Source organism: Xyrauchen texanus, chromosome 1 (genome assembly GCF_025860055.1).
Source record: "Xyrauchen texanus isolate HMW12.3.18 chromosome 1, RBS_HiC_50CHRs, whole genome shotgun sequence".
NCBI classification, from domain to species: domain Eukaryota; kingdom Metazoa; phylum Chordata; class Actinopteri; order Cypriniformes; family Catostomidae; genus Xyrauchen; species Xyrauchen texanus.
In genome coordinates, this window is record NC_068276.1 from 5,438,488 (window position 1) to 5,464,212 (window position 25,725).

General features: G+C 37.5%; 1 protein-coding gene across 1 annotated transcript in view; it reads right to left on the reverse strand.

The window, feature by feature from the left end:
• LOC127649113 (sodium/potassium/calcium exchanger 2-like) overlaps positions 1–25,725 on the reverse strand; it is a 70,202-nt gene that overhangs the window by 39,075 nt on the left and 5,402 nt on the right. Inside the window, exons 3-5 of the mRNA XM_052134066.1 lie at positions 15,779–15,802; positions 1,875–1,885; positions 1,321–1,454 (exon numbers count right to left, since the gene is read on the reverse strand). Coding sequence (XP_051990026.1) covers positions 1,321–1,454; positions 1,875–1,885; positions 15,779–15,802 — 169 coding nt within the window. The remainder of the gene's footprint in view (positions 1–1,320; positions 1,455–1,874; positions 1,886–15,778; positions 15,803–25,725) is intronic.

A 25,725-nucleotide genomic window follows, 5' to 3' on the forward strand; every position in this document is an offset into this window, starting at 1 on the left:
TCACAGCTGAGAGACACAACAGACTGATTAATTACACAATGGGTGCCGTTTAAAATGGCAGAGGACATTGCAGTTTCTATAGTGATTGACTCTTGTGCACCGGCTACCGTGAAATAGGGAGAAATACCCCCACTTGAACGCTATTTTGCGTTTGTATTTCTCCACTGAGAAAGTTGATCTTCAGAAAGCTGACAGCATCTCTGCTTGGGTGTGGCAACAGGTAATCGCACATGCTCTGTCCCTCTCTCTCTCTCTCTCTCTCTCTCTCACACACACACACACATCCATCCTTGTTTGTCCAATAACTTTTTAGAAACAGCACAAGCCGTGATACTATTTCTGAAGTGACATTTTTGAATTACTAACGAAGGGTTGGACGCAAAATTTTTTTGAACCAGCAATGACAGATTCTGATCCGTCACTTAACAATGTAGTACATATGCGTTTTAAGTTTTTCCTAATTTTTTTTAATTAACTTGTTTTGTATATAAGCAATATCACACTCGCAATCATGATATATGGCCCTAAATCAGTACTGCTGTGATTACCGATTACCTGCGGCCGAATCACAGCAGTGCTGATGTAGGGACATGTTGCACTCTTGCTCGTGTGATATTTCTTAAATATATATATATATATATATATATATATATATATATATATATATATATATATATAGATATATAAGGCCTCCTACCATAACATTTTGAAATTGTACAACTATATACTGTATGTTAGCAATGTTTTTATACAAAGTGGTTTACAGAGCATTTAATCTATGCATTTTATCAGTACTTGCATTCCCAGGAATCGAACCCCTAACCTCGGCATTATATAGCACCCTGTTCTACCAGCTGAGCTATAGAAACGGTACAACTGCACATATATATTTATGTGTGTACCTGTGTATATCGGACATGTACTTAATTGTCATAGGAAAATGTCACATTGAAAAAATAGCATTATTTTCTTTATGCAAAATTATAAATATATATATTGTTTTGATTTTAGGGTGAAATATGACGCATACATTTTACTTGTATGCTTATTTTTATTTTTATTTTTTTTTACCACATGAATCTTTATAAACAAGGTATAAACATCTTATGCAGAAATATTAAAGATGACATTTAAAAGTATAATTGATTGATAAATACAGCAAATACTATTGTTTTATTTTACAAAAATGTGGGGCTTTTTTTAGGTGTAGGTTTAGGGTTTGGGTTGGTCTATAGTAATTAGAATTAGCATTATATAGAAACAACACAAGTACAGTATGTGGTATGTCCTTTCGATAGTGTGTCGGTGTGTGGGTGTTACCTTCACTTAAAGGGTCGAGAGTGTGGATCATCAGCTGAAAGATACTGTTTCTCATCAAGCTGTTGTGTAAGGAGGCGGAGCTCCCTCCTCTCTGCATCCGGGGCTTAGCCTGTGATAGGAGGAGAAACATGTCACTCAAAACAGCAGAACTCAGAGCTGAGGGTGACAGCATGGTCGTCGAAAGGATTACTGGCTGAACAATAATGAACAAGGCTGGACGTCCATGTATATTTTGCCTCTGTGTTTTATTTTGTTATTTTAATCAAGTAATGATTTGTCAAAAATAATTTCAAAGATTCAGCCTGAAATATTGTGGGCAAGAATGAGTGAACAAAAGAAGGGAACGAGTAGCTCTGTAAGAATTCAGACACTCCTACAAAATGGCAGACACCCTAAATAGTGCACTTTATAGTGGATAGGGGTAGTTTCAGACACAGACAGGCTCTCATTAAGGGTCAGGGGTTAATGATGTCATGGCAACACAACAATACAATCAGGACAATTGGCTGCTGATTCAATGTGTATGTCCATCCATCCCTCCTTCCCTCTCCCACTCTCTGTCTCTCTCTCTCTCTATCTACAGGATCCATCCAACCAACCAACCAGTCAGTCAGTCCATCGGTCATTCAGTACATCTCTCCATCTCTCTTTTCCATCCATCATCCATCCATACATCTATCAATATATCTGTCTGTCTGTCTATCTTTTCCCTCCTTCATATATCAATCAATAAATCAATCAGTCAACAGGATCCATCTATCCATCCATCCATCCATCCATCCATCCTATCCTGATCAGTTACCAGGGCGACAAAAAAATCGTATTCGCAGGCTTAATGAATACATAATGAATAAATGTAACTCTTTAACCGATATAAATCAACTGCTCTTTCGTACTCTTCCAGGCTGTACATTGGTCAAAGGAAACAGCAATGCAAATTTGAATCTGACAATCTGACTTTAGTTGCTCATTCATTTGCACTTTTGAGGGGTTCTGAAGAAACTCTGAAGGGCTGACGGGGTGGAGCTCAGGCTTACACACTGCTTCGGGGATGCGATTTGCATCTGAGTTGTCACACTTTGCTTGTAAGCGTCAAGGATTAGCGACTGGATAAACTTTTCTTTTCTCTATTTGTTTGTAGATTTATTAAGAGTGGAAACGATTAAAAATACATAGGCAAAAAGGTGATTGAGAATGAAAGGATGAAAAATATGTATTTATTTGGCATGTTAGGCCAGCAGAGAAGGCTTTGCTGGCCCAGATAATCCATGTGCATGTCAGTTTTATCTCTTACCAAAAATGCATAAGGATACAACAACATGGACAGTTCCCTTTGAAGTTCCATATGGTCGACCCATAGTCTCGTGTGTCTCGGAGTCATGTCAGCTGGCAGAGTATATTGGTTATTTTTTAAATCCTCTATTACAGATGCATCCCAGTTACATAAAGGATACATATAATTTTGTAGAGACTTGAATTCAATATTGTAGATACTGAAAATATGTTTTTGTTTTCTATTGATATTGATAGCCTCTATACAAATACTGATACAGCCTTGGGACTCAATGCAGTAAAGAACATATTTTTGAGATTTCCGTATCTGGAAAGATGTGATGAGATCACTGCTGGAAATGGGTCTAAGCAGAAATTATTTACATGACACAGCTTATGCAAATATTTATATGGCTGACAGGGAGCAAACTGTCATAGACAGAAATTATATGAATGTCTCAAAGGATATTAATAAGGGAACATCTTTGATTCCATTGATTAGTTTATTTTCACCAATGGCTGGTGCCAAAAGCTTTGAAACCCTTTAAGGTTATAGCAGCATTTAGAAGAAATACGTTTCTATCTTGGCATATTCATTTTAAATCCAGTTTTGCCTAATTCCCAATGCGCTCTAAGTCCTCTTGGCGGTGTAGTGACTCGCCTCAATCCAGGTGGCGGAAGACGAATCTCAGTTGCCTCCGCGTCTCAGACCGTCAATCCGCGCATCTTACCACGTGGCTTGCTGAGCATGTGATCACAGAGATGTAGCGCGCATGGAGGCTTTAAGCTATTCTCTATATATTCTATACAGCATCCACGCACAACACACAGGTCAAAGTAGTATGCCCAGAAATGTATTTCTACTACACCTGCATACATAAAGAAAGTACTTAAATGTCTTTATTTATTGCGCACAACACACCACACGCCCCACCGAAAGCGAGAACCACATTATAGCGACCACAAGGAGGTTACCCCCAAGTGACTCTACCCACCCTAGAAACCGGACCAATTTGGTTGCTTAGGAGACCTGGGTGGAGTCACTCAGCACGCCCTGGATCCGATCTCGCAATTCCAGGGGTGATAGTCAGCGTCTTTACTCGCTGAGCTTCCCAGGCCCCCCAGTAATTTTGTTTTTAACAAATATTCTTACTTGGATAGTCCCATTTTACAAACTTTTACATTGCAAAGTTGCAATATAATGTAGGTTATAGAGTGTATAAATTGTGGGAAATGATATAAAGGTGAAACAAAATGTATCCTAGCATTTGTTTAAAACAACACCTATCTATCTGTCTGCCATCCATCCACCCACCCACCCACCAACCCATCCATCCATCCATCCAACCATCCATCCATCCATCCACCCAACCAGCCACCCACCAACCCATCCATCCATCCATCCATCATTCCATCCTTCCATCCATCCATCCTTCCATCCACCCACCCACCCACCCACCCATCCATCCATCTACTAATGGCATAAGTATATATACATAGGTATATATCTCTTCATAACCATTTCTCTGTCCATCTGCCCAATTAGTTTAAGCTAAACTTGTATGTCTCTCATTATCATATTTCCCATTAGTGAGGTCAGGGGTCAAAGGGTTTGATTTTCAACAAGTCACAAGGTGCCATGCTTTATAACTCAACACAAAAATACATATAAACAGACCAATGGCCATTTATACTGTACACAGACAACACTTACCGACAGTTTGCTGTCATCTTCCACTCCTCCAGGGCTCAACTTTAAGGTCAAGAGATGAACAGAACACAGAAAAAGAGGGAGAGACAACAGTACAGTGATGTGAGACAAGACCAGACATCAGACTCCATACAGACATTACATATAAACAAAACATCAACTGACATTAAGTTACTTAGGACAACTGTAGAGTACGGTTTGCATGGTGTTATAGGTGAACAACACCCCGATGAACATTGTGAAATGTACAGCCAGTGGATGTGGAGCTGCCCGATCCGAAAAGTTGAAAATAAGAAATAGTGGAGAACTGTGAGTCAGGCACTTTTTAGTTTAAGTAATGGTCAAGTGCTTATGGTGCAAAGAAAGTTATTCCACATGGTTAAATTGTACTTGTTTAACAACCAGAGAACATTTATTTTGTGGTTTTTGTTAGAACATCACAGGTCCAAGAACATACAGGTCAAAGTAGTATGCCCAGAAATGTATTTCTACTACACCTGCATACATAAAGAAAGTGCTTAAATGTCTTTAAATCCTCATTGAGCAGTTTCATTGCAAAATCATTGCATAACGCCAAAGTCAAATGGTTATTGGCCGTTTTACACATCAGTCAGACAACCTCCTCTTGAAGTGGGTGGTTCTTAGCTAGAATTTGCTGCAAAGTGTACCAGACTTCATGCTAAGAGTCAAAAGTCTGTTGTTGACACTATATTACAGATCCAAGATCTGCAGACATAGAGGACTATTGAGCTGAAAGTTCTTTGCCTTTACCGGTCATTCATTGTTGAACAGACTGTTTTGATGTTCTGGTATGATGGAGGAGACTCTAAAATTTGCCCTAGCAGCTAAATTAGGTACAAAATGGCCATGGAAGGCCATTTTAAAAAGATAAAATCATTCTGTACCTCACGTCTCAGCACACATAGTTTACTCGCCACTGCAAGGGTGGGTTTGAGATAATGTAGGACAAATGTGCACTGTGAGTCCTTAAAAACAGCATCCATTTTCATGCTTCTATTTGCATTATTTACCGCATTCTAAAAGTATTCGCATCCACAGATTTCTCTTTTAGCATCTTTCCCATATTCCAAATGCAACTTCATAAGAATAAATAAAGGAATGCATGCTGCAGCTTTCTCCTCTTGCCTCTCCTAATTAGTGACCCAATTTTCTGCAAGCAGAACTAATGGCAAAAGTAGCCACACTCGTCCCCTACAGGGGATTACAGGACGGCCCGAACCCTTTTGTGTTCCGTGTGGGAAAAAATGCACTCCATAAACATAAGGCATTAGAAGGGAATGTGTATTGTGTGCTTCTGCAATCAACAAACATGAAATCAAAGATTGCTGATGTATCTTCATTTCAGCACAAGTTGTAAATGGCAAGTGGAGTATCTGTAAATGAAATGCCCATTAACTAAGTGATTAGAGCAGCAGTGATCTGGGATTTCAAATAAATGGACAGCTTAGTTTCATTTCCTCTAAGCAGCTCAGAGCAACAGCTTAACACATTTGAAGATGTGATCAAGGCTGATAACATGAATGGGTTAGACAACTAACTGGAGGCAATATAGATTTAAGATTAAGCTGTTCTTAAATGTGCCCCCTATGTAGGTTACTATACTGTAGTTGTTACATGTGCATGACCAGTCTTTTAATTTTAGAATAATATTATAGTCTTAAAGAGTGGAATAATAATTATATAAAAGGATAATTATAAATTATGTATGACTGATTAATTGAAATAAGTCAAGAGGGTTTATGAGATGGTATAAGAGCCAACAAAGCATAATTGGTGGTGGTTGTGATTATGAGTACAGGCTGCTGAATGAGCATTTATAGAGTAAATTCAGTCATTATGATAATTAGCCTCATCATAGTGGCTGATTGCAATCAGACCTTCTTGAATCTGCACAGTAACTGTAACACTACAACCATCGTGTATGTACGACCACTTGCAGATTTATTCAGAGATGACAAAATGGAATTCACAACTGAATATTTGCCGCTTTTCATTTCATGAGCTAGAGTTTGAATTGAATCGATCAGGATTCTAAATTGGAATTGAAATTTTGAATAAAAGGAATGAACTGAATTGAACTTTTCACATTGAGGCACTTTAAATGGAAGTGAATGGAAATGTTAAAATACTCACTGTTTCAACGGTATAGCCACAAGACATAACCAATATTTGTGTAAACATAATTTATGTGTGATAAAATCACTTACTAATCTTTTCTATGTAAAGTTATAGCCAATTTTACCACTTTGTTGCCGTGACGATGTAATGTCAACAAACCCTAAAATGACAATTTAAACAACTTTACAGCTCAAACAATCCACAAGCTTTAACAGAACAAATGTAAGAGCTTTTTAAAATTTAAGCTTCACATTTCTGCCTTTAACCCCAATCCCATTCACTTTCATTGTAAGCACCTCACTGTAATCTTGATTTTTGCTTTTGTAAAGAGAAGGTGGGACGAGTCAAACTGTTTTTTTTTTGTTCGTTTTTTTGTGATAATCAACATTATGCCAGCATGAGCTTAACTTGAATTCAACCCGAAATATTCCTTTAATTAAGAAATTAAACAAAGTTGTGTGACAAAATTTAAATAATTACATACATTTGACTAATTATGCCTATTGGTGACCTCACCTGAATTTGAACTCATATTGACATCGACATTTGAATCTATTGATTATAAGTGTGTCCCAAATTGCATACTTGTACTTCCTTAAATTCAATAGTCACTAGTCACTAGAATCACTAGTCACTAAACACCTTAACTGACTGACTAACAGCCAGCAGTCATCTCCAGGTTATACATAACTCACGACTGCACCATACAAACATGATATGATGCTTCGGTAAGGAAAGTCCCTTCCTGACTGTTCTGCCATCTACATTAGCTAATTCCCTCTTTTTAAATAGCATACATCGATTGAGACTCAGATTTCTCTATCTCTATCTCCTCACCTTCAGTCCTCATCGTGTCCTTGCCACTCTGAATAAAATATAGGCATAAGGGATGTCCTTACATGCATACACACACGCAATTACACGAGCATGCACACCGTCTGATAGCTGAAGATGATAGTGTGGTTAGTACTGGCACCGCGACAACGTATTAAGAGTATTAAAGGGATTTTTAACTCAAACAATGAAAATTCTGTCATCATTTACTCACCCTTATATTGAACTAAACCAGTATGTTGTTAAGTTTCAGTGGAATGCAAAAGTTGGCATATTTGAAGAATTGAAAACTCATGTCATACACCAAAAACCACCATAAAAACATCATAAAAGTAGACCATATGACTTGTTTGCTACCCTCCAAGTTTTCTAAAGCCTTAAGTGATAACGTTATGTTTTCTAATCAGCTCCAGCTTGCATATACGTACATTACCAGTCCAAAATGGCCTTTATACCGCCACGATTGCAGCGGTGACTGTGCTGCTGTAAGCTGTTAGATGCCGCTGTTACCATACTATTTCAACAGGCTGGAGATGAACACGTCAAATCTCATTCTCAATAGTAGTTTGCTGCAACTACTAGGAAAAAGCTTTTTTATATTTAAAATAATGTATGACACTGACCTTGTTGATGCGCTGAAGCACAATGGAGCTAAAGCTACAAGTCTGATATTGTTCTCTTGGGGAGGATGGCAACTTGAATGGATTTCCAAGAACATGTCAAGTGATTACGGCTGTGTATGGCATTAGCCATTAGCATTAGCAGAATGTAGAAGGGTAAACATGACAAATTACACATTATCTAGTGAATACAGCATATCTTAATTCTTGTCATAATCAAGAAGTTATTACAGCTTATTTAGACTAGATGCATTTCCATGTCCAGCCCTATGTTTCAAACAGAGTCCTCCATTAAACAGAGAGATGTGCCTGTTAGCTACAGTCATATCGTGTCCTACTGAGACGCCATGCGCAACACAATATAAGTTATCTTTTATATGTTAATCAGAGTTTTTTGTCCTAAGCATCCACGACGAGCAAAGGGACATACAGTCGATCACTTGGTTTCTATATTTGGCATCACGCCCAGTAACCCCATTCGCTATGAACTGGCACTGGTCCAAAATGCGATGCAGGGTGCGAGCGCGATGTGATTGTCTGTGGTCTGTCTAGAATATGGTATAATGTGCGAGAAAGGGCAGCAGGTGAGCAATTCTTGAGCAGGGTCTCAAAATCTATGTTGTGTTTTCTGTTGTTAAAATCGATGGTGGTTCTGTTGAAGCGAAACAAAATTCGTTTTCGATTGAACGCCCAATCTCGTGCATGCTGCATAACTCCTCTTGCTCTCGTGCAAAGAGCTTGCTTGCAAACACATGAATGTGCTCAGGAGGCCAATGGGTAGTGAATATGTTTTACTAAAAAATACATTCGATTTCGGTTTGTTTCGACCAAACCTTATCATATGCTTTCATAACAATCATGAGTCTTCTGAATGATACTTTTGTGTCCTTTTGAAGCTTTAACAGGTGGTTACCATAAACTGCCATTGTATGACATCACTGAGAATCTATATTTTTTCACAATTTCTCACTTTGTATAAAGAAAAAGAATCACAGTCATATGGTGTTCTAACAACACATGGGTGTGTAAACAATGACTGAATTTTCATTTTTGGGCAAACTAATCCTTAAAATTCAACCCAACTCATTATCAAAGGACATAGATTTTTTACTCTTGCCATCCCATCACTGGATGATATATCGGGAACATGTTCTGTATCTTTCATATAGCCTACACAATTATACAATTATATGATTTTGTGGTTTGACAGCTTGAATGAAATGTCTTCGAAACTACATACAGAGAAATTGCATAATAATTTCGAATCACTCAGTTTGCACAGTTAAACTAGTTTCATACACTAACCTGCAAACTCATAAAAGTCACTCTGGTTCATTCTTGAACTACAAAAACCTTTGTAGATTTTGTGTGTATGCGTCCAGTGCAAGGAGCTCTAAAATACCAGTCCTTGCAACCTGCTTCATTAAATGTTATATCACCCCCTTGTGGTCTCCCAACACTATGAGACTCCCAAAGGAATGTTCTAATTCAATACTCAATCAAGTTAAAGGTGCACTCAGTAACTTTTGTCTTTGTGTCATCTTGGACGTACACTGACACCAACCAGCTTGGATGCAGCATAATTTAAAATCAATGGTTTTCAGATGCAGATGCCATTGTAGAAATGTTGTATTCACGGTCAGCCATGATTACTTTCATAAATGGGTGAAAGTGTCAATTAAGAGGACAGTTACTGAGATTAAGCGAGTAGTATTCGACTGGTCATGTAATTCAAACATGGCAGTCCCCATGTGCGGACCCTCTCCATGTAGATTAAAACAGCTTTTAAAAGGTTACTGATATGACTGGAGTTTTCATTTTAATTTAAGTGGTCATGAGATCCTACATACACTGGCAGCCAAAAGTTTGGAATAATGTACAGATTCCGCTGTTTCGGAAGGAAATTGGTACTTTAATTCATCAATAGTGGCATTCAACTGATCATGAGTATAGTATGTTAAAAAAATAAACAAAAAAAAAAGCAAAGTGTCCCGTAGTGCAGTTCCTGGTGAAAAACTACACTATCCCTGATCCTACAGAGAAACATCCAGTGATGTGGTGGTGACTGAAGGCATGAGCATATCCTGTGAATTTATCCATTCTGTCCAAAAAAGTAGTTTTTAGAGTTCATTGCAGTGGTTCAAAACAGCTTGCTTGGGAAAACGTTCAGGAAAACAATGTGCCGGATGTTAAACACCAATGGTGTTATTGGTCTATGTTATACAAGTGTTATGATGAGTGAAATACTTGGTAAGTGGTCCACACATTGCAGTATATAAATATAAGGAGACTATATACATGTATCATGTATTTGAAAAAAACAAAACTATATCAAATACACACAAGATGAGTGATGAATGAGCTCCACCTGTGTGCCACACCGGTCTCGCGTTCCAGTGAGGGGCGGTGGGAGTATTTGAGGAGAGGAGACAGCGGCAGACAAGAGAGAGGGAGACATACAAAGCTGTCTGTCTGCGTGTCAGTGTTGTTAGTGTAATGCCGAGAGCAATGTATGTTGGAGCTGCTGAAAAGCAGCTGGGTTATAGCGTATAATGTCCACTGAAAAGTGTCACATTAAAGTGTCTTACGTGTTTGTCAATATATATATAATTTTTTGATCATTTTGTTATTTTAATTGCTTTTTCATTTCGTTTGGAGTGCAATTTGAATTTAAAAATGTATTTGATTTAAGTTTTTCATTTTTTTTAAATCACTAAAGCAAGAATATTCACCAATCCCTCAGCCCCGGGGGTTGCCAATGTAATTGGATATTGGGAACAAGACTAATTTATTCACACACGATGTATTTTCCCGGACAACTAAATACCCGACCGGTAGAGAATGCACAGATGAAATAGGTTGTTTGCCAAAGAGATGTTGACCTTCACAACTGTTGTAAAGCCATCTTTTAAAAAGTTTTACATTTACATGCATTTATTTAGCCGGCCATTTTATCCAAAGTGACCAGTGTAGTGGAGTCTCTACAAGTAGCGCGCTATTAACTTAACAACATTTTTCAGTAGCTTGACAGTAGCTCAGCTGCTAGTAGCGGTGTATTGCAAACAAATGCTGCATCATGTTTTGGTCAGATAAAAACTAATAGCCTTCTTTATCCACAAGATGTCCCATGATGCTTTGCAGGCGATGTGGGCGGAACGTACAGTTAAGCGTAAACAATCGTTATATTATGTACTAAAGCAGCATTAAAAATGACAGAAACTTGAGAACAACTGGTCACATGATTATGGCGAGGTGATATTGTTCTTTTCCACCTATCTGTTAATGATTATGTGTATGAGGAGGGTGGCCAAATTTCACAAATAGAAGCATTTTAATTATTTTGTTGAGTCTTTATCCATCGGTGGAAGAACCTGAGCAGACTGACCTGAAAAGATATGTAGCCTATAAGTGCCTTCACAGCTGAAAAGTTGGACATATTTTGAGAACAGTAGATAATTAAGATTATTTTAAAGCATATATTGAGTCAAATCAGAACATGAAAAGTTTTTTGTAATAAAATTATGAACTTACTGCTGATACAGAGGAGGTCCAGACAGCAGGATGCTCATGTATTGCTGGACTCAATGATACGGTCATGCTGAAATACAATTATTTTGTGTGAGATGACTGTGTGGTAAGCTCAATCTAGCTTCATAATTGTTAGTTTACATACATTATCTCCATATCTAAATGCTATAACCTAGATGAAATGTTTTAGTATTGACTGAACAATTGCATGTGTGTCTGCGTTTATGTTGAGTCTGTCTCGTAGTCCTCGCCGTTGCCATCCACCAGGGGAGCAGCCGTGGTCGTCTGCCTGGGGACGGAGGGGTTGCTGATGACCACCTAGAGCCAGAGGAACTGCTGCCGTTCGCCAAAGATGACGTCATGGAAGAGTGTGCATGAGATCACACTCTTCCATGAAGAGTCAAGATCATGCAGCCCTAGTCCTTACAATTGACTGAAATATGTAATTATGTCCCGGTTTCAGCTGTAAGGCTCCTTGACTGAAGTATACTACCGCGACAGGGTGGAGGGCGGGGCTGGGTTGTGATTTTAGACACCCGGTCCCTTATCAGGCTAATCAAGCCTGGAAGCGGAGGAATGGCCGCCGACCGCGATGGGAGAAGTGGCTCCTAACTGACCGCCTGGAGCAGTCAGGGCCGCTGAGGACGGGGCTGGGTCGTGATTTCACACACGGTCCCTTATCAGGCCGACAGCGGACGGTGGTGTGACAGAGAGAGAACTTTTACGGCAGCTGTCCGTCCTATGTGTGTGTTTGTGGCTTTTGGTTTATTTCTTCATTAAACTATTATTTATATTGTCAAGTGGTTCTCACCTCCTTTCCCTTATATCACTTTACAACTACATTGTTGATGATCATAGGTGATGATTTGTTGATCATTTTAGAACATCTTTCAGCAATTCAGCACAAAATGCATATGCTAGCCATAACAACTTCGCACGTACATGCTACTGTCACTCCATGTGTCCTCAGTGCAAGCAGTTAGACAATGTCTAACTTAAGGAATTCCATAATAACTTAAGGAGTTGTCTCTGCCCAATATACTGGGATAGAACAAAGTATTATAGCGTCACAGAAATCACAAACTTTAGCTTTAACCTAAACGAAACCCTTAAGAGGGTAAAGAAATCAGACACTAATGATTTCTTATTGTATATAGTTGTTTTTAAGAGTATCACAGATGGGTTTGATGCTGAATCCTCATGATGTTTACATTGAAAATGACAAAACAATTGTTCATTTCTGTGTCTTCTATATGACATGAAGCCTGTTCCCACTGGTGGTACTTAAGCCTGTTTTAAATACTTTTCTCTGGGACTAGTGCTTTTCGTCGCTTTCGCACCTAAGGAACTATAGCACCTTCAAGACACTTTAGAAGACATATTTAGCTACTCCGGGGTAGATAGTTTTGGGGCATATAGGGTAGGGCTGGGTATCGAGTTTGATACATTTTAGGCACCGACCGAATTGGCTCTAAAATAATCGATTAACGAAAAATGTCTTGTTGTTCTGTACCAAATTTCGATACATATGGGGTTAATCTCGTCAACGTCAATGATAAGCATGTAGCATGCTAGATGTGCCAAAATCTAAAAGTGCTGGTGTTTGGCTCTGTTTAGGCATCAAGGAAAAGCAATAGTTTACGCCGGTTACGCCCATAGAGGTGGCTCACACGTGAGGCTGTACGTCCCAACCCCCATAGATGTAAAAGATGTGGAAAAGATCAAAAGTGTGGCTACATTTCATCAGGCTCGATGCCAACAGCGCGTGATGCAACATATGCGACAAGATAATTGCTGCCAAGACCGGCAACACGACAAATCTGAGGAAGCACTTGACACTGCACCTAATAAACTTAAGAGTAGAAAATTGCTCCATCTTCGACCGCAAGAAGACAGAGCCAATGCAGTCATCCGCTCAGCTTCCTGCCACAGAGCTTCCTTCAAAACTACTGATGACTGCAGTGGCGCTGTAACTGGGACACCGACAGGTAAGGTAAACATTTAGCAAACAAACCAACAAACTAAATCGGCTAACTTGTAGAGGCACATGCTTGATTCTGTGCGCGGTGACATAGTCCTATAAACTGGGACCTACGTAACGTTAAATATTGTTTGGATGTATGGCTATAGATAGCTAGCTAGCTAAATCTATGCTAAAAATGCTTTAAGGTTGACAGTAACTGATCAAGTTTAACTCACATTAAACTAGTTATCTTGTTAAACCGTACTTATCCTTAGGGTTGGCTGAATTAACAGTTTAGCTTTCTTGTCTTTGAGTTTGTAAAAAAAGACTGAAAAAATTAAACCAAAATAAATGTTTTTTGAGGTATTGTGTAATGTTTGTAATCTTGTTAAAAATAAATTTCATAAAATTGGTATAGAAAAAGTATCGTCAAGTTATTGGACGATACCCAGCCCTAGTTTAGGGACTGTGGGAGGTGCTGCAGCCTGTGATTGGTCTAAAACCTATGACACACAAAGCATTGAAAGAGGAGTCCACAGCCGCACGTAAACAAACTAGCTGCTAGTCTTCTACTCAGAGGATTGCGCTAATTTTATAAATCCCTTTAAATAAATAAAATAACAAACAAAGTATCCAAAGAGAATCCCCTATTTCACAAATGTGTTTGTGTGTGTGTGTGTGTGTGTGTGTGTGTGTGTGTGTGTGTGTGTGTGTGAGATGCTTTTTTCACTCTTTGAGTCTTCATCGCATCTCTGCTGTGTGACTAAAGTGATATCTGGATTACTACATTGACTTTTTCTTGGGATGATGGATATAAATAATCAGATGTTTATTGAGAGCCCCGGAATCTACGCCCCTGTTTGCCCACCAACATGGACCCCGGTGTCACAAGTCCTATGTCATAAATAAACTGAGGAAGATCAAAGTCATCAGCTGTAAGTGGTTAATAAGGAGATTACAGAGATTAATAACGACCACTAAATCCCTAGCAAAGGCATCCCATCATTCTCCAGCAGAGCATCACATTTCAAAGCAGTTTTTTTTAGGAAGTTAGCAATAAAGCTCAAATTGGGCAAGAAATGCCAAAGTCATGGGTTCGATTGCCAGAGGCCCATTAAATGCAGAACATTCCTTTAATGTGAGTGAATGTTTCCAATTTTGTTCATTTCCAGGGTATTAATTCCTTACATTCTAGAAACATTCTCTTAACAAGCTAAAAAAAATGCATACGGCACATTCTCCAAAGGTTACTTTTCATTCACAGTTTTCATTATTTTTGAGAATGTTTATTGTAGTGTATATTTTATGGAAGAGAGGGTATGTGCCTTTAAAACAAGGCTTAGAGACTGCAAATGCAGATCTCTTTTTAAGGGTTCCAGCTGAAGATATGAGTGTGTGATTGTGAAGCAAATAAATCTAGGAGTGTGTTTCTGAGTATATGTGAGGATTACTGATGAATTTCATTCAGGAAGTGGAACATCATTATCTCTTATTCATTCATCTCAGCGTCTACATCAAAATGTGCAAACATGAATTCCATGCATTCAGACAAGTCACGCACACATGTTCTGTTCCAAAATCCAGACAGCTACCTAGGCAGCATTTTAAGGCATTGCACGGTACAACTCGACTCTGCTCGCTTTTTGGGGGTTTTCCACTGTGGATAGTACCTGGTACCTGGTACTTTTTTTAGTACTACCTCAGTCAAGGTAACAAGCGATCCAATACTAAATATGACGTCAAAATCGTGCAGATCACTGATTGGACAGAGAGAATCGTCACTACCAGCATCACTGGATTTTCGACAAGGGACATAAACCCGCTAGTTTTAAAGTTAGTTACAGCGATAACAGTATCATTTGTTCATGCGACTTTTGTAAAAAGAAATGGCTGTGCGCAAAACCATGCCGTGGTCAATAAATGAGGTGCAGACGTTCCTCTTGTTAGTGACGAACGAAACAAAAATGTCTTTCAAGAACTGTCTCAGCTGTTGACCGCACACGGCTACCACCGGACCTACCAACAGTAAAAAAAAACGTAAAAGTGACTACAGAACCATCAAGGAAAAGTGGAAGTGGTTCAACCAAATGGACGCTATCTAAACCGGCGAGCAATGGGAAGGAGAGTGCCCTGGACGTGGCCAAGGCTGGACTCCACGATGGAGGATGGTATGTTTTGTTATGTTAACTCTATACTCTGCTTGAAAGCTTCACTTTATCTAGTTGACAAGCTACTGGATGTTGCTTCTAAAACAACTAGGCCAATTTAACTGTTACACTTGTGTAAAATCACCATGCAACAACTGCTTTATGCAGCACAATGAGCTAGTAGCTAACAGCTAGCGGTCGTGTTATTGTTTATTGTTTATGTGTCGCGTTAAGATGATGTCACGGCAGTCGAACTATGACAATCAGCCTATAATCCCACCCACGTTGAGGAGGCACTAAACAGCAGTGGAAAAGCAAGCTCAGAAAACTAAAGCGAGTCGAGCCGTAACATGCAGTGGAAAAGTGCCAATAGGAACATTCTCAAAATGAAGACTGTTCCATAAAGTAGGGAGACACGTCAAGATACATCAGTTTGGCCAAACTGTAAGGAAGCATCACATTTATGCTTCACAGAAAAGGCAATTTACAGTGACAGTGAAATTCATCCAAGATGGTGAAGAAAGTCGAGAGCATAATTATAAGGACATTTTCTTTAATACTGTAAAGTATTACAAATCCTAGTTATAACTAGACTGTTTATCCAATATATGTTTCTGCTGTGTATTTTTATGTTCAGTAGAGCATAACATAGTCTAAAACATATTAATCGTTTCTCTGCAGGTACTGGGAAAAACATGAAGGAATGATCGGGTACCATCCTAGAATTCTGCCCCCTCTTCTCCAGTACAATCCCTGTCTATATTTTATTTATGTACTTGAGATAAATCATGATTTAAAGCTGGCACACCCCCGAACTAATTTATATCTCTTGTCACTGTGTAAGACTAAATCCTTGGGGATAATCAGAGTGTCAGTATCACATTTCACAGAGAAAGATCCTTCACCTGAACAAGAATAGGAGAAGAGAAGACTCTAAAATAACCTGCATATGATCGCATTTCACCTCATGTAACACACTGTCATTCATTCTATCTCTGTACCCTAAAAAGATCCCATTGAGTTCATCAGAAGATACATTCTGCCAAAAAGGAGAGCTTTCTCTCACTACAAAAAAGCCTAACTTATGAGTAACTACTGTAGATAAAAAAGACATACACTGACTGCATGTCCCCATTGTATATGTACTGATAAACTGGATTAAATATGAATCTAAGTTTATTGCTTTTTTTTTTTTTTTTAAGATGGACATCATATGAGTTTTTGTATTTGTAAGGATGAATTTAAAATCACTTCACAGCTTTCATTTAATTGTGACCTCAATATAACTGTGTATCCTGTTAGTCTTTTGTAATATCCCTAACAAAGTTTCATCATGGCATCAATCTCCAGGAAATGACATCATTTTTTAAGGGAAAATAGTCTTTAGTGGCAGTCATAATGCAGCTCTGTGTCAACTTCAACTAATTTCAATTTTGGTTTTAAAAGAACTACATTACCCATAATCCTTAAGAGCAGGATCCACCAATCGGAGAACAACGGTTCACAAAGTGCACCAAAAGAGCTCTACAGTGACTGCCCACTCATTTGATGCACTTTGAATGACGCAATTAAGTCTCGTTAAACTCTCAAACTATGTATATATTTGTACATTTCGGAATGTTTTGCAATAAGCTTAAAGTATATTGTTTCTATAGTTTTAATCAACAACTTTAAAACAATGTTTTTTCATTTTTCATTTCATTTTTCAAAAATGTTCCATTGTTTTATTCTAATTTGGTCATTTGCAATGCTTCATGGGATTGTAGTTAATTCCTTCATGGAAGACGTTAAGTACATTGTGGTGTACATTAGTCTATTAGTTAGTTTATAATGCTGCAACTGAGAGCTGTTTGGATTGGTTAATGTCTCTCTTTAATTAAGTTTTTTTTATGCCTTCAGGAAACATGAATGGGAATAATACTAACGGAACCAAGATGTCTAAAAAAAATGGACAGGCAATCTTGCAGTCTATTGATAGACCATTAAGAGTCCTTGAACTATTACTAACTATTACTATTACTAACAAGTAAATATTCAAATATTCATGTAATTCATACTATGCAGTACATTTTCATGCACCCATCATGTCTTATTTTATTGGATAAAATATAGGGCTGTTGATTTAATGCTTAAATGTAGTGTAATTAATTATATAAAAATAAAAAAAATCTAAAAATTGTACACAATTAATAATGCGCCTGTATGTCATTTTGTAATAAAATTATGTTTTTTTTTCTACGATCGGAGCAATTTCAGCTGAAGTAAATGTAACTTTGTATTTTTTATGAACTGGGTCAGCGTTATTATAGTTTTGATAATTTCACTAGTTTTTATTTTTATTCCGTTTTCTTTTAGTTTTCAATTTTAGTTTCATTTTAATTCGTTTTAATTTCGTGTAAATAGTTTTTATTTAGTTTTTATTCATCTGCATTTTTTTTTTGTCTTTTAGTTTTCATATATTATAACATCACAAAATATCTGTAACACTTTACAATAAGCTTGCATTTGTTAACATTAGTTAATACATTAGTTATTAGAAACAGTGAACAACACTTACAGCTCATGTTAATCTTGGTTAATGTTAATTCCAAAATATAACAGTACATTTATGCATTATGAATTAAAATAAAATAGAATTAACAATTGTAGAGTTAATAATTATCATTAACCAAGATTAATAAATGCTATACAAAAAATGGTAACACTTTAAAAAAAGGTTCCATTTGTTAAAATCAGAGGTGGGTAGAGTTGCCAAAAACTGTACTCAGGTAAAAGTATAATTACTTGAAAATAACATTAGTCAAATGAATGGAAAAGTAATTATCTTAATAATTACTTGAGTAAGAGTAAAAAAAGTATCATATTACAAGAATACTCAAGTAGTGAGTAACTAGTTACTTTCATTTGTAACATAATGAAGTGAAGTCAAGTGGTTTTACAAGAATACTCAAGTAGTGAGTAACTAGTTACTTTCATAACATAATGAAAGTTTACTACCCAATATTCCATTAAATAATATACATTTAACTTGTATATTTAATTATTATAATTATTGAAAATGATTTCATCATTCACCCTCATCTTGTTCCAAACCTGATTGACTTTCTTTCTTCAATGCAACACAATTAAGGGGATGTCAGTGAATGGTGACTAAGACTGACAGTCTCTAACACTCTGAAGGAGGTAAATGATGACAGAGCTTTCATTTATAGCTGAACTATCACTTTAAGGATGATTGTCAGGTTTGGACGAATCTATCAATAAGAAGAGAAGTTTGGAAACCAGTTTCTAGCAATTATTACAGTGAAAAAACATTATTCAAGATGCCCAATATATAATACTGAATGAAAAGATCATGAAGCAAGATCATGCTTTATTCATGGCTATTTCACAGCGTCTTAAAGTCCTGTATGGATACTTAGTTCAGTGTAGTTACAGTAGTTTCAGTGTAGAAAGAATTCAGATAATTTGTTCAGTACAGTAAGGGTAAACTGTACCTCATCTCTGTATTTGGAAGCATGTTAGGCCTATTTAAGTTCCGAGCTTGTTCTGTTTTCCATGAGAAAAATGCGCCATAAACGCAAAGTCGCTTCAGAAGTCACGCACGTCATTTACACTTAACACAAATGTTTATGTGGATTTATACAGTAGGCACTGATATATTTCAGCACTGATATAAAAATGTATACTTAGAAACTGAGGTACTAAAAGCCCATAGTTACAGAATCACCCTGAAAATTACCATCACCACAACACAGAAAACTCATGTTACTGCAATTGCCAAAACTCACCGCAACGAGTTTTATTAAGCTGGAGCTGCAATTCTAATCTTGAAATATCCAGTTGTCTTAGTATAAATGATGACATTGCATTATGAAAGAATGTGTTTGTTTTGAGCAACTGCAGCTGCTGCAGTCACGAACTGGACATGAGTGACTGTAAATATTCGCTGTCGTAAAAGTCCCATTAAAAATCTCTCAATAAGTTGCGCATTTATTAAAACGTATTGAATTAAAACCAGTAATGTAACGAAGGGAACGTTGCCCATTGTAATGAAACAAGTTATTTACTTAAGTAAGAGTAAAAAGTACCCACTACTAAACCTACTCTTAAAAGCAAATTTTCTCCAAAAATGTACTTAAGTAAATGTAATGGAGGATATGTAGTGTGTTTCTACCCACCTCTGGTTAACATTAGTTGACTTCTAGGGGTGGGCGATGTACCGGTATACATGTTAAAACTTTAGATATCTGGCAACCGGTATACATTTAGGATTACCGTCAGTATCGCGGTAACGCAAAATCGTCACTGCATGGCAACAAATGTGTACCTCATTTTATTCACGCAATGAAGGAAGAAGATGGAGCAGCTCCAGTTGAGACTTAGACAATTGAAGAAACAGTGTTTTTTTAGGTAGGAACTGAAAATGTTTCTGTGTGTTTATAAATATCCCGATACTGTTTTAATGAGTGAGAAGAGAACCCTCTCCAAATGATTCAGTGAGAGAGCGCTCAGAATGAGCACGAAGCGATCATCTGTGTTCCGCAACTGCTTTCGGGTCCTTGAATAACGTATAACGTGCGAGTAAGGGCAGCCGGTGGACTTTGTGGTGCCCTACGCAGACTGCGTAGTCTGCTTATAGGGAGCGGCATACTCACCTCAATCTGGGTGGCGGAGGACGAATCTCAGTTGCCTTATAACGTGGCTTGTTGAGCACGTTACCGCGGAGACCTAGCACGTGTGGAGGCTCACGCTATTCTCCACGGTATCCACGCACAACTCACCACATGCCCCACCGAGAGCGAGAACCACATTATAGCGACCACGAGGAGGTTAACCCAATGTGACTCTACCAACCGGGCCAACTGGTTGCTTAGGAAGCCTGACTGGAGTCACTCAGCACGCCCTGGATTCGAACTTGCGACTCCAGGTGTGATAGTCAGCGTCAATACTCGCTGAGCTACCCAGGCCCCCACAAATTAACATTAACTAAGATAAATAAAAGCTGATATATAAATATATAGTTCATTGTTATTTGATGATACCTCATTTTCATCTTAGTTAATTGTTTCCAAGATCCAGGCAGAGGTTCTTAATACTCTGCGAGAATCCTCCAGTATTTTGAAATATTTTAACAGGACACAATTTGTTCAGCTTAACCCACCAGGGCTTTGCCGAACCTTGACATCATTTTAATCCCTTGTGAACAGAATGACGCAATGAACAGTGGATCCACAATCTCCCACTGCTGCAGTCACCTCTGAGCTCAAGTGCTGCAAGATTCCTTCGCACTCACTTAATCCACATCGCTTACAACAATGGCAGCCTAGGAATTCTTTAAGTCTTTTCAGAATCCTGAATTAGGAAATGTGTGAGGGATGTAAACTACTCCAGATCGGCTCTATTCCATGTATTGATAATTATGGAAGTGAAAATTTCACCTGGACAAAGTCTAAATTGGATGCGCTTGATTATAAATCTTCAGTTGCGGTTGACTGGTGATTAATAGCCAAACAAATAATTGTGATTATGATGATTCATTGTATATTTTAGAAATACATTTCTAATTGCCATATTTCTTAAGGTGTATGTGTGCTTCATACACCTTAAGATACAATTGGAATTATATAATAAAATAGGGATGTATGGTTTCATTTAAGGCTTTAAAAACTTGCGGTGTTAAAATGACATTAAAAACAATATTTAAAATGTCCAAATACTTAAAATATTCTCTCTATTTGGTCATCTTTAGTTTTTGTCCATTTTACAATCACACTGTAGTTTTCATAACCCAGCCAACATGAATAATATATTATATTACTATATAATTATATATTAATTACATGATACGCCAATTAATGAATCTAATTAATCGCAATTAAAAAATTTATACTGGGTATCTCAGTGGTAATGACACTGACTATCACCCCTGGAGTTCACTAGTTCGAATCCCAGGACTCCAGCCAGGTCTCCTAAGCAACCAAATTGGCCCTGGTTGCTAGGGAGGGTAGAGTCACATGGGGCAACCTCCTTGTGGTCGCTATAATGTGGTTCGTTCTCGGTGGGGCGCGTGGTGAGTTGAGCGTGGATGCCGCGGCGTGAATCCTCCACACTTGCTATGTCTCCGTGGTGACACGCTCAACAATCCACGTGACAAGATGTGCGGGTTGACAGTCTCAGACGTGGAGGCAGCTGGGATTTGTCCTCCACCAACCGAATTGAGGCGAATCACTACGCGACCACAAGGACTTAAAAAGTACATTGTGAGTTGGGCATTCCAAATTGGGAGAAAAAGGGGGAAAAATAAAAGAAAATAAATAAATAAAAAAAGATTAATATAATATATGTTATAAAAATAAAATTGTATTGAATGAAAATGTATTTAATTTGTTGTGGCAGAATGTTCAAGAATTGTTAAAGGGATAGTTCAAAGCTCCAAAATATACCATATGACTCTAGTGGTTGAATCCATGTATTCAGACGTGATATGATAGGTGTGGATGAGAACCAGATATTTAAGTAATTTTTTTTTATCATAAATTCTCTTTTCTGTCCAGTAGGGGGCAATATCCAAGAATAATGTGAACCATCAAAAGCAGAACAAGAAGAAAGTGAAAGTGAAGGATAAAGGACTTAAATATTGATTTGATTGACTGCATTTGACTCATTGTACAGTTGACTCGAGAGCTGCTGTCCCAGTGTACTGTTGATTCAAGCACGGCTGTGAACGACTCAATGTACTGTTGTCTGGATCATCGTCATACATTGACAAAATGGTAACACAGCCAAGCCATAAACATATTTCCAGTATGATTTATTTGTTATACTTTCTGCTGTTCAACAAAATACACCTGAAATAGACATTTCGCCCCTTAATCACATGCATGCACAGTATCAACAGCTCATTGGTTCCCAGTATGTCGGACACCTACTGGTGAATCGAGAACTTTTGCGAGCAACTCAATTGTACTGTTAACTCGAGAACTGTTGGATTTAACAACCAGAGTCGGCTGGTGTACTTTTATTTTGCTCTTATGTGGATTTTGGAGCTTAAAAATGTTGGCACCCATTCACTTGCATTGTATTGACCTTATTGACCATATGGAATTTAATTAGTCAATCTGTCCAAGATAGATTTATTATGAGGGTGCTTTTAGGAAGCATCGATATTCACCTATGTCAGACAGATGCTTATTTATTTTCTCACCTTCTTTGCATAGCGTCATAAACTCAGCATTTTTAGGTCACTGTGTCAAGTTAACTGTAATTTGAAACTTAGAAATACACGTTTCGAGATCCATATATTCAGAATTGTGCTCCAGCCAGCTGCGTTTTAACGCACAAATTTGTCCTCACCTTGTGCTGTCATTTGGTATGTTGTCTGAACATCTGCATGCTGCCCATTCAGCTGGAGTTTCGCTTACTGCCCCCTACTGAAAACAAGATGCATTTTAAGCTTGAATTACTCCAATGGTAGGAATATTCCATTTTACGGACTGGCGACATGATTAGAATTTTTTATAATTATATTATATACATTTATTTTATATTATATTATTCTATATTTATTCTATACTTTATTATATTAATGTATATTATATTATTTTAGATTATATTACATATTTTTTATAATAGTAAAAAAAAGTACTTTAATTGTTTTTAATTCATTCTTCATTTTTACACTTTATTTTAAGGCTCTTCGAGAAAACCCACAAGACCTTTTTGGCATGAATGAAGACCTTTTGAGATTATGTGTATTTGAAAATCATGTCATTAACACTGCATGTGTGAATCTGCAACGACCAAGAATATTTGCATTCACGCGAACGTTAAATTGAAGTTAAAACTAAATGCTTTGCGTTCACTATCAAAATGTTTGCTTAGATTTTCGAAGACGTTTGACACAAACCTAAGCAGATGTGCCCATCACAGCGCTTCAGAAGTGGTGTGCAATAACACTAGAAAATGAGCCACAATAATCTCAAATAATCATGTTAAGATCAAGACATCGAGGGTTTAGGTGATTATTTAATAATAACAATAGGTGAAAAGTCTATTCACACGAAGGCAATATTTGTTGGGGGGGCTCTGTGTAAATAAAATTCACTCCCGAAAAATAGGTAACGCTTAATCAAAAGCAATTTTATTCTAGTACACTAGGTTTTCCAGTACACCGCTGCACAGCACACAAATGTTAATGAAAACATTAGTTCTTCTTTAGGTGTTTAATGTTGTTTTGCCAAGTAACTTTTATGTGCACTGGCATCACCAATGCTGGATTTTGTAGCTGCAGTGTCCCTGAACACATGACTAAAAGCACTTGTCTCATTGGTCGACATTGGCAGTTCAAGAAAACGAAAAAACGGACTGCTCTCCAAACCTTTGGATTATCAGTAGACTATTTGTTTGGACCTGGTGTGAATAGTGCCATAGAAATCCATTGTTTCTATTCAAAAGCTTGTTTGCAATGAACATTCCCAACCAATCTTCGGGCTTAAAGTGGTACTGTACTTTAAGGCTCTGTCCTAAAAGCCACACTTGTTGTTGACGTGTGATCTATTTGCCTTTGCTTGCCTGTAACATCCAAAAGAGCATTCCATTTGTCATTTTATGATTTAAAATGATGGTCAAAAGACCTTTTAGATGTGGCCTTGAGGCCTGCAAAGCTCGCACTGGTGCAAACTTGGCAGCAGACGACAACACAACAGTTTATACTGCAAATGTCACCAAAGTGCAGACTTAGGGGCAAAAAACCACTCTGAATAAAAAGAATGACTGCTTTAGTAACTAACTAACACACAAACTTCACATTTTAGGCCATCAAAGGAAGCAGGGTTTGCAGAGGAGTTGGACACCCTGTCATGTTCTAGAGTCATCTGCAAGCAGGATGTTGCTTGCAATAAATGCAGCATTGATCTCAAAATCCAGTTTGCTGAATCTGTGGATGTTGCTCAGGGTTAAAAGGTGCAGATGGCAAAAATTTGTGCAGAGTGTTCAAATGAAACTGATTAGTTACATCCTAGGCACTGTACAAGTGAAAACCTGTTCTTCTACCTGCAATCTGTTTGTTGAAAATAATAATGAGTCTTTTACATAAATGCTACTTCCTGCTTTGGTTTGCGGAAACTGTTTTAAATGACGTCTTTCTCTGTTCATTTGCAGTTGCAGATTATGTCTTTGTAGAGATGGCATATTGCTCGGGTACAAGATGATTAAGTTGACTTTTCTTAAGCTGAAATCAGTCCTTGCTACTGAAATACAAAACACTGCTCCCAGTGGCCAAAGCAGTAAGTGATGTTGGGCTCAATTTTCGGGGTGTCCACAGAGGGGCGCCAAAAGCGGGTTGTTTTCAGCTGTACAGGTTGTAAAACAGTGAAGAGAAATGCATAGCTTATTAACTGAATCCTCCAACCCAAACCCTAAACCCTAAACATCAGTGAAGTAAAGATGTAACGTTAGAGGGAACAATGTAATCTCCGAATCGCACTCGTCACTGATCATTAGGGCTGCAACTAATGATAATTTTGATAATCGATTATTCTAGCAATTATTAGAATGATTATTTGACTATTCTGTGATTATTGCAACGATTAATCATTAGCTCTTAACCGATTAGCTTGTGTCCCGATTTAAAAGGTTGTATTAAATGTGCTTACTAACAATAGAGGCTTTTAAAAATACCTATAAATGGCATTCACTGAATTAAAGGGAACATATTTTTTATTAAGTTTAATTCAGTAAAGAAATTCACTGCAAAAAAAATCCTATAATATCAAGTGTTTTTTGTCTTGTTTCCATTTAAAATTGTCTAAAAAGATACATTTACTTGAGAAGCAACATATACGATATTTAGACTTACTATAGAGAATGTATCTTAAACATAAGTGTATTTTGTATATAAGTGTTTTTTTTCATTTGGTTATACTTCTGCAAGTGCAATAAAGACAAAATAGATTCAAGATCTATTCTTTAAATATCTTATATGCTGCTTCTCAGATTTTTTAGATATTTTAAAATATTTGTATTTATAATATTATATTCAACATTCTCAGATAACACTTTTTTTCTTCTGCAGTGTAGCTGTTAAAGAAAATGCACAGTGACACACACATTATGATTCAATATATCTTGAGCCATCACGTTATATTTTGGCTGCATTAAGCTCGCGTGAGGGATGAGCATCCCCGCGAC